Source organism: Manihot esculenta, chromosome 5 (assembly GCF_001659605.2).
Source record: "Manihot esculenta cultivar AM560-2 chromosome 5, M.esculenta_v8, whole genome shotgun sequence".
In the NCBI taxonomy this organism is placed as follows: domain Eukaryota; kingdom Viridiplantae; phylum Streptophyta; class Magnoliopsida; order Malpighiales; family Euphorbiaceae; genus Manihot; species Manihot esculenta.
Window position 1 is genome coordinate 31054982 of NC_035165.2, and position 10870 is coordinate 31065851.

Genomic DNA, 10870 nt, shown 5'->3' on the forward strand with positions numbered 1-10870 from the left:
TTTATTTTAAAATTTACTATATTAAATTAATTAATATATCGTGATATAATTTTCATATTAATATTTTTAATTATAGTTAAAAATTATTATTATTTATTAACAGTTTGATATTATGATTACTATTTTAATATAAATTAAATTATAAATTTTAAAATAAAAAATTAATAAAATTATAAAATATTTTTTAATTTATAAAAAATCGATAAAATTATAAAAAAAAATTATTTTTTTTTCTAAATCATATTACTGTGAATATAAAGGAAGAAGCCTTATGATACAATTATTATATGCAGAGAGATTTTATTATAATAATTTATTAGATTTTATTAAATGGCTTGAGAGTTGTATCCCTTGGCATTACAAATTAAAAAAAAATTAATTAAATTGTAAGTTTCACATATCTAAAGTATATATTGTAATTTACCCTAAAAATTAAGTTCTAGAGGCTTCCAAAATCTTTAATTTTTCTTTAAATCTAAACAAAATCGACCTTAATTTGTAATAGCCAAAATATTTTTTTAAAAAAAAATAAATTAAAGAGTATAGGGAGTTTTAAAGGAAACCATGGAGACCGACAACAAATATTCCCATTAGAATAAAGGAAATGTCTTGGTCAATAAAGAGAACTATATATTTAGATTCACGTGCATTAGGTTGACTTTTTTTACTCTCTAGTTCCGACACACGCGTGCATGCACATGTGCATTTTCACTGTTGTCATTCTTTCAAATCTTACGCTGCGTTTGGTAGTTAAAAATTGGAGATTAAATATTATTACTATTGTATATTTTAAATGAGTGATTATTATAAAAATAAAATAATTAATGGTTTTTGATAAAGTTAATCAAGAAAACTTAAATAAAATTATATAAATATCTATTATTATGTTTTTTTATAATAAATAATAAATTTATTGTTTATTTGTAAATAAATTAATTTTAAAAAGTATAATCAATAAAATTTTTATTCTCAAAGTACTGGTAAATGTTAAAGAAATTAAATATTATTCTATTTTATAATTAATATCTAAACACTATTAACAAAAGCTTAAAGATTAAGAAATAAACAATATTCGATTTAAATCGAAGAAATTGATATAATTAAATTAATTTAAAATTTTAGTTTGATTTTTTATTAATTTTGATTCGATTTAATTTTTAATTTTAAAATTTTTAATTATTTAAATTTAATTTTAATAAAAAAATTGAACTGGATCAATTAGTAATAATAATATATTACTTTTGATAATATAAAAATATTAGACTATAATTAAAGTTGACATATTTTAATTAAATTTTAAAATATTAAATATAAAGTATAAAAAATAAAAAAAATTATTAAAAAATTTAATCGATTAAATCGAATCGAATTGAATTAAATTAAATTAATTTTATTTAAATTAATTTTTATTCAAAATCAGTTTAATTAAATTTTTATAAATTATTAAAATTTTAATATTTAATTTATTTAATTTGATTTGATTTAAAATTAAAATGATTAAATATTTACATTTAATTATAAATAATAATTATTCTTTTTAATCTCACATCAAACATCCCTTAAAATATGAATTAGTCAATGGATAAAATTATGACAATATTTTTTTTTAATAATAGTCTCGATAATGTAATAATTAATGAGGACTTTATGCATTGGAAGATTTTCATATACGTTCTTGACTAAATGTGAAGAGGAAGCAAAACTATATATATATATATATATATATATATATATATATATATATATATATATATCAGTCCTTTGACATATTTTTAAAAGTGATATAATTTATTTGTCCCATTTTTTTATTTGAAGGGCTTATATGTTTTTTGATAATTTAAAATTTAAAGGTTTTATTTATTTATTTTATTTTAATAATCGTAGAAATTGTTTCAATTGAAAAAAAAAAGTTTAGATGACTTTGATCCATATTTAAAAGAGCAAAACAGGCATTTTTCACTTACAATTTTTCCTCTAGAGACTCACATTTTTTTTTATTAAAAAAAACCTTGCCTATTCATTTTATTAGAATGCAAATCTTTATTATTATTATTATTATTATTATTATTATTATTATTATTATTATTATTATTATTATTATTATTATTAACTCTTCCTATAACCCGAAATAAAGACCGGAGATTTTAATGAGCATTTTATTTTATTTTTTTAAAATTTATTTATTATAAAAATAAACTTAATAACTTTTACGTTGAATATTTATATTTAAATTTTTGTATTTATTATACATATTTTAATTAATTTCATATAAAATTTAGATTTTGTTTATTTCATGAAAATATTTTTAATTAAGAAAAAAAATATTTTTCTAATTAAAAAGTATTTTTTTATATTTTTGAAAATATTAGTAACAAGAATTTATAAATTTATTAACAACATTTATTTTTTAACATTGGAATTAGATAATGAAAATTATTTTTTTCTTAAAAATATTTTCTAAATATCATATGAATTCACGGATAAACTTAAGCTTAGATTAGATTTAAAAAAAATCAATGAAATACCATATTAAAGTCTAAAATTTTTTATCGCTTCAATTGCAAGAAAGAATAATAGTCGAGAAAAAAGGGAAAAAAAAAAAAATCCTACACTCATTACATATCTCCAATGGGGAGAAAATAATAAATAAATAATTTTTTTATTCTTATATTATAAAAAATTTTTTAATTAATTTTTTATTTTTAAAAATACATGAAAATATCTTTAATATTTTTTAAAAAATATTAATTAATTTTTTTATTAAATATTATTAAAAAAATATAAAATATTTTCGATACAAATGTTATAAATTTTATAAAATTAAAAAAATAATTAATGAATTTTTTTAAAATTAATATAAAAATTAATTAATAAATTTTTTTCATAATATAAATAATAAATTTTGCTAAAACATAAGAAACCATAGAGCTCATCATTAAGAAAATTACTTTACTTAATTTAAGTCCAAAGAGACTCACTCTTAAGAGGGTCTTGAATTATTACATTGCTAGGAGATTCAAAGTTAAAACAGTGGGATTGGGGAAACGTGTTAAAATTGGTGGCTGGATAAACTGATGAGGACTTCACATCATGGTTAAGATGGTTTGGTATGGTGGGTTTTTCCAGCATCTGGATGCATAGTATCTCAGCTCTAGCTTCTGAAAGCTGCATTTGTAACTGCGATACTTGATTTTGCAAGATAGATATTGCACCAACACATCCATACACTGGATCTTTAACTCTTGCATTAGCTTCGTATACTAAACTTCTCGCAGCGTCTTCTCTCTGATGAGCTGGGATTGCCTGTGTCATTTTCATTAATAAATTGTTAGAATTTCTACAAACATTGGATTGGTATTAATTTCTCCCACTATTTATTGGAATATTCAATTTAACTTTACTTTTAACATTTTATCTGAATTAACCTAAAAACTTCAGGTTTATTTTAATCTAAAAATCAACAAAATCAAAATTATATATATTATTTAGTATGATTTATCATTTGAAACAAAAAATCCGGTAAAAAGAATTAAATTAAATTTTTAATAATATTTTTGATACTAAATATGGGAGAAATTTAATTAAAAAATATAAATTGAATTAAATTTTTGTAAATAAAATCATTAAATTTTATATAAAAAAAAGCAAAATAGAAACAAACAAACCTGCAACATTTTGCTGACATTGCTAGCTCCAAAGACCTTATGAACAATGGCGAACTTGCAAGGCTCATTGGAAGGGAAGTAAGGGGCAAATACACAGTCCTTGGTGCAGCGGCGCCTCAATAGCCTGCAAGACGCACAAGGAGATGAACCGACCATACCCTTCCTTTCCTTTAAACGACACCGTTATTGCAGGATGTGCAGCTTCGTCGTTGTTTGTTGCAGGAACAAAACAAGGAGATGAATTCACGCTTTCACAGGCTTGCTTTTGAAGAAAAAATGAGCTTAAAATGCGTATTTATAATAATTTAGTATGGATGCACATGGGAGAATTATGCTTTTACAATTTTACCCTTGTGTGACTTCGGAGTTGTATAATGCTGACTAGGGCATTTAGGTCACATGGGACAGTGCAGAGATTTAGTATGAAAATCAAAGGGGGTGGTTGACCACCGCCTCGGCGCGTGATGGGTTGGCAATTGCATTTGTGAAAGCTCTTAAACCACGCTCTTTGCCTTGGACTTTTTATCAATCTAATTGCTTGTTCATATTAGTGTAAACTTAATTAATTAAATTATCTATAATAAATTAATCACATAAATCTAGAACATCTCATTCTTCCTCTCATATATATAATATCTTTCATTAATTGTAGCAAGTGAATTTTATATTTATTCAGAAAAAAAAATTAAATTATCCTCAGATTATATTGTAATTATTAAAAAAATATTTATATAATTAACGAGTATTAAAATAAATAATTTATCACTATTTTCTTTTAAATAAATAATTTATCTCAAGCTCTAATATTAGTTATTTGATCTAAGTGAAAATACTTTTAATGAAGTCAATAGTTAAGAGAATACTAAAAACTTTCTTAAAAGTTATTCTCGAATAGGGTAGTAATCTCGCCGATCCACCTTCTTTCTGTCCGGCATGACTATCTCTAAATATAAAACCATAAGGAAGATATAAGTAAACAATTATCTTTAACTAAACAATGAAATCCCATACTCACCACAGCTTGCATAAAAATTAAAAAATAAATAAATAAAATAAAATCTGAGTTTTGATATGGTTGATTGTAATGTTAATCACTCTGTTTTAAATTCAATATATAATCTTAAAAAATTGCAATTCAAAATAATTTTATAAGAAAATTTATATATTTCTAAAACATTTTATGCAAACAAAATCAAATTTTTAACTTTTATTATTTTAAACAATTGATAATTGAAATAATTTAATAATGTTGTTGAGATTAGATTGATTATATGACCGGAATGAAACTGCGCTATAATTGGATAAAACCTATAAAGAAGAAAATGTAAAGTAGTGGTGGGTGCCAACGGCAATTATTTCGACACTCAAGTCAGTATTTCGAAAGATAGGGAGAATGTCAGGAATTACTTAGAGTTTGAGTAGTATTAGAGAATAGTGTACATTTATCACTATGATTCTTCTCCTTTTATACCGTAAGAGGTAGAGATGGGTATGGTATTTTTTGAAAATTCGGCGGTGATGTAGTCGTCCGCTTGATAAGGGGTATCGCCAGCTAATAGGTGGAAATCCCACAATCATAGGCATAATGGGAATATGCTGGGTTATACTTGGTAACGGTAATTTCGTGCCGAGACTCGCCCTGTCGAGGGAAGGACAAGTCTTTTAATGATGATCTGGGTGTTTAAGATGTCAAGATCTTCCTTTCCTCGTGCTGGACCGCATTTTTCATTTGTCAGATTCCTGCCACGTGCCCTTATTCTATGGTGACAGCACACAACTTACTTTGAGTGATTGTTATGTAGCACCAGAGGTCCCCCGCTGGTCTCTGATTCTTCATATTCGGAGGAGATTGCTATTATCGAGGTTTGAGGCGCTAGGTTCTTGATATTATTTTCTTACTGCTCACGTCGTTTTGCCTATCTAGCCCATCAATAATGACTGCAATGCTTATCGTGCTGCATTTAAAGCCCGCTGTCAAAATTGTCCTATAAAAGTCCTTCATCTTCCCCAAGTACCATTTTGTCTTTCTTTTGCAACCCTTTGTTTTCAAAGAAACTTGCTCCGCGACTCCTTTTTCTTCTTTGCTCCTTACAGACTTATTCTCTTTACGGTAATTATGTTTTCCTTTTTCTTTGATATGAACATGAATACTTCTTCTTCTCTTTTCCCTAGCAGGGAGTTCTTCTTCTAGCTCCTCCTCTGATGACCCCATCTGAGAACCGACCCCTATCGTTCCATTGAGGGAGACTCTAAAAAATGAGGGTGGCTTAATTAATGAGACCCCATCTGTCCTCACAGAGCATGATGTAGACCGTTTATATGACGCTTATCACATTCCTCGAGAGTCTTTTCGAGTCATGGCTCCTTCTCCCCGCGTCCACATTAATGACTTGATCTCTACTGAGATATCTATCATTGTCTTTGAAGAGCAATTAAAGGTGGGTCTCCAATTCTCCCTATACCCATTTTTCGTGGAAGTCCTTCGGTTTCACAAGTTTTTGGTTGCCCAACTTTATCCTAATAGCTGGAGAATCCTAGTGGCTTTTTAGTATGTGTGCCTTAACAATCACATTGAACCGAGTGTAGTACTTTTCTCCTAGCAACACCAGTTGGGTACTCGTAAAAATGAGGAGTTTTGATACTTCAGTAGTTGAAAGTACTTAAACATGTTTGATCAGATGCCTTCCTCTTTGAAGCGGTGGAAGAATAAATTTTTTGTCCTCCATCACTGGATGCCGAAGGGTTATGGGCATCTTCAAACAAGCCGACATTATTAGGTGGAGTTGAAGAAGGATGGAGTCCGTCCGAGGAGAGAGGAAGACGAAACTTTAGCCCTTCTCCTAACAATGGCTCAATCCCTAAAGAAAATTCACATCACCTAGGCGATGAGGAACATTATTTTGTCTTGACAGAGTCATCTGCAAAAAAACCAGACCCGGGGTCCTCACTTTCCCAACCTTCCCAGCCTTGGCAAAGGCACTTTCCTGGCTTGGGATCAAGGTACTTCTCTTTCTATATTTTTTGAATTGCCTTTTCTTTCTTACTTTTTTTTTCCAAATATAGTTGGGTCAAGCAAATTTGCTGAGGCAGCATGTGCTGCTCACAAAGGCAAGACTGTTGCCAGGATTGCTAGCCCCCTACTAAACGCGCTCATCTCACGGAAGAGCTGATCATGCTTCCTCCTCCCGCGTCCCCGCTTGCGATAGAAGAGTCGGCCTACCTTTAGCCTGAATCTCCTGCCCTAGGCACTTCTACTTCTGCCCCAGCTTCTGAGCTTTCTACTGATGTCCCCTCCCCCTCTGCACTTGCTCTTGCAAGTGTGGGGGCGAATCTTTCTGGCCTCTGAGCATCCAAATTTTGCAACATCATGGTTGGTTATAATTAGCAAATTTGTTAATAAATGAAATTTATTATTGTTGTCGGTATTCATTTTCCAATATATTTGAAAACTCATTGTAACGTTAGCAACATATTATAAATCTTGTTAACTAATTTCCTAATGAGTTTCAGTGTAGTTGACTCGTTTAGTTTCTAATCCATTGCTGCGGATTAGCAACAAATCATTTATGTAGTTTAGCAATTGATTTTTTATGTTGCTAAACTGTAAATGCTGTAGTATGTACGCATAACACGAAGAATAATTTTAATATATATTTTGTTGATAATTGGAGAAAATAATTCATATTCTTCTATAAATCCTTGCACCTCCAGATCGGATAGTATAAGATAAAAGATGAAAAATAACAAATTCCTAAATAATATAAGAATAATATTCATAAGCTTAAATTTTTCTTTGGAGAAAAGAATATCGTAAGGTAGAATATTTCAAGTGGAGATCATATATATATATATATATATATAGATACACAGTATGAAATTTCCATACACTCGGGTGTATATATCTATAAAATGTAATCCTCACACGTAATTAAAAAAAAATATTTAAAATATAGTGAAATTCACATTTTAATTTTATTTTTTATTGGTTGGGTGTATAAATCAATTTGTACATCTAGATGCATGTAAGAATTTTTCAATACGCAACAAATCAATTCCTTCCGTGTCTTTCAGATTGATCGTGCCTCAGCACATGATAGTTCTAAAACACTTTAAAGCACCTGATGACTTTGTTATCGACCTCACAAACTTGGCATCTGCAACCTTAAATCTCTGTTGATCATTATAATTAGGCTTTGCCCCTCTTAAACCAGTCTGGATGAAAGAGGCTCCATTTTCAAATACATCTCCCACGGAATAGAACTTCCATGGCTTGCTATTCTCATTGATGCCATTTCTCCATGTTACCTGTTAAATACCAATTACACTACTTAGTAGGCCTTTCTTGTACATAAGACTATAATATTCCTCCAATTATTGAGTTCAAATTGAAATGCAAAAGAAGTAGTATTTGTCAAATTTCACAATACATATGGAGTTCTTTTATTAGTATTTAAAGTAATAATTTCACACCGGATCGGCCCACTAAGGGGTAAAGAGCTTCCAAGTGAGTATTTGCTCCATTCATGAGGATTGAAGTGAAAATAATGTCGAACCACTCATTCTAATACTCGTTGATATTTTTATGTAAACTCTAAAATGTAATAGTAGAGCCTTCACTATAAAATATCAACTCTAAAATGTAATAGTAGAGCATAAACCTACTTTGATTTTTTTTAATGTGGAATGGGCATCCGAATGAATGTAAGAAGTACTAAAATTTAGTATTATAAGCTCAATTTGGGGTTACAAAGTAGATTAATCACCTCTTTATTTCCTGATTTTGGTGCAATGAAGTAGTTGGCTTCACTCTTAATGCTAGGATTCATGCTTCCCCCAATTGCATACTGTTCCCATCCTTGGTACAGGTTGTTGGCCACGTGTGCATATCCATGGCGAACCCTGCAATGTTTTAATATGCCAATAAAGATCATTGACTCAAATTAATAAATAAGAAGATTTTCCTTTTGGTTGCTGTCTCATGCTACTAAAGAGAAAGGACCCATTTAGAGAAATCACCTTGGCATTCGTTGGTTGCAATTTGGACCAAAGTGATTGAACACAACAGTAACTCTCATGTTCTTGTCTCTCAAGTATCCATCGTCGTGTCCAAGAAGCATAACCTTGTCTTGGTCCTTGAACCAGTTGTTAGAGATCGTAACGTCTGTAGATCCTCGAGTTACGTCCAGAAGACCATCCTGGCATGAATACAGTGTATTGTGGTCTATCCAAACCTTTGATGCAGTAACCAATCTGATTGCATCTCCATCCATCTGACCTAGAGGCACCATTTCTCCATTTGGTCCCCTTACCGATGATGGACCTACGGCCTTGCAATGGTGAATCCTTAGCCCATGGATGATCACATCTGTTGCCTGAAAAGTATAAACAAAAATATTCATGCCTTTAAAAAGAATTTATAATACTTAAAAAATTGAAATTTAGTAATTAATTCACTTTGTATATACCTAAAAAAGAAAAAAATAATAATTCACCTTGTAGACCAGAAGGCAAGCGTTGCCAGTGATGTGAATGTCGACACCACGGCCGTCGAGTGTGGTGAAACTGCTAATGAGAAGGGGCTTGACAAGCTGAATATTCATGTTCTTTTGGAAAGTTATCCACACTTTCCCCGTGATCATGGTGGCTCCGTACCGCAGAGTCCCTTTCTTAGGGTTCAATGGATCATCTCTAGGATCACTCACTTTGTAGCGGATAGTATCTTTCCCAATATTGTTAGTCATCTTCCCTGAAAACCCCACGGAGCAAGTGGCCAGTTGCTGCCTGCTTCTACGCCAATTAGGGTTCTGTCTCCAGCAACTATCAATGGGATTCATCATTTGAACAACACAAAAGCTCGGAGTCATGAAGAAGAAGATGACCAAAGAAAGAGCTAAAAGAAAGTTCCTTTGTACGGCCATCTTTGTACGTAGTAAACTCCTTGTTGCTTTGGATTCAAATGCCTGAAAAGATGAATGAGAAGCTAGAGTTGCCAGGAAGAGATGGTGAGCTTGGGGTTTTTATGGTGAATTGCTAATGTTTGGCTTGCTGATTTGGTTTCAATGAGATCGTTGTACGTAGTAGAAGGGTTTAGCTGTTCATAAAGGTCAGTTGCAGCTGGTTCAGTCCTGGATTGTGGTGGCTATGGAGTTTTTGGTTGTGATATAAACTATAAATAGGAAATAAGAGAACTAGAAACTGAACTAATTTGCTATATTTGTACACACTTTCGAAAATTTGCTTGACGTACATACACAATTAAAAATTGTAAATTTAATTAAATACAAAAAATTTTACCGTTTTAGATAAAAATATAAATGATTCAATAATAAAATTTTTAATAGAATTAACGTTAACTTTGGTTCTGGGACTAAATAATAAGTTTTTTTTTTAAATATAAATGATTCAATAATAAAATTTTAAAAAAGTACAAGAACTAAATTATATTTTATATTATTTAAAATTATGATAAAAACCATTTATTATTATAATATATTAATTTTATTAATTTAGTGTACCTTCAGCTATATATGCATAAGAAATTCTCCCTTAATATTTGTGAGATTTTGACGTGAATTAATACCTCGTCAATGAGAACCAATAAAAAATTTAAAAAATGCACTACATTGATTAAATTACTACAGGGTTCAAATCAGAATGGATGGATCCATGAATGCTTCTCTCATTAGACCAGTGATTCGAGAAGAGACTAAAGAGAGATGTTTTTTCTATTAATCCCTCTAAGGCACTTCTTTCAGCATTACTAGTAGCATTATTAGCATATTGTGGGGAGGAGGTAATTGAGGCACCGAGCAACTTCTTTGAGATAGATAAAATGTTAAAAAGTATTAATCATACTATTATCTGTCTCACTCCTAAGGTCAAGAATGTATATGCTATGAAAGATTTCCACCTAATCGGTCTGCATCCTGTATCATATAAAATCATCTGAGAAGTCAAGCTTCATAGACTATAGCCATTAATGCCATCTATCATTTCAGAGGAGTAGAATGCATTCACTAAAGTTATATTGATAACGAATAATATTATCACCAGCCATATGAGGTAATGCATTACTTGAAATAGCACACGGAAGGGGACAAGACAGGTTTTGCACTGAAGTTAGACATAAGCAAGGCTTACGATATTGTTGAATGGGTCTTTTTGCATCATATGTTAACCTGTTTTGGCTTTTATGCTACATGGAT

The 10870-nt window shown here is 29.8% G+C and overlaps 2 protein-coding genes across 2 annotated transcripts; both read right to left on the bottom strand.

Annotated features, from left to right (window-relative positions):
* Positions 1 to 2932: 2932 nt before the first annotated feature.
* On the bottom strand, positions 2933 to 3913 carry LOC110616092 (LOB domain-containing protein 12). Its single transcript, XM_021758413.1, has 2 exons — positions 3666 to 3913; positions 2933 to 3303 (listed from the first exon to the last, which is right to left on the bottom strand). Exons 1-2 carry the CDS (start codon positions 3819 to 3821, stop codon positions 2959 to 2961), a joined length of 501 nt encoding a protein of 166 aa, XP_021614105.1. The 5' UTR covers positions 3822 to 3913; the 3' UTR covers positions 2933 to 2958.
* Positions 3914 to 7748: 3835 nt separating this feature from the next.
* LOC110616093 (probable pectate lyase 4) lies at positions 7749 to 9514 on the bottom strand. Its single transcript, XM_021758414.1, has 4 exons — positions 9158 to 9514; positions 8682 to 9037; positions 8429 to 8564; positions 7749 to 7970 (listed from the first exon to the last, which is right to left on the bottom strand). Exons 1-4 carry the CDS (start codon positions 9500 to 9502, stop codon positions 7749 to 7751), a joined length of 1059 nt encoding a protein of 352 aa, XP_021614106.1. The 5' UTR covers positions 9503 to 9514.
* Positions 9515 to 10870: the final 1356 nt, after the last annotated feature.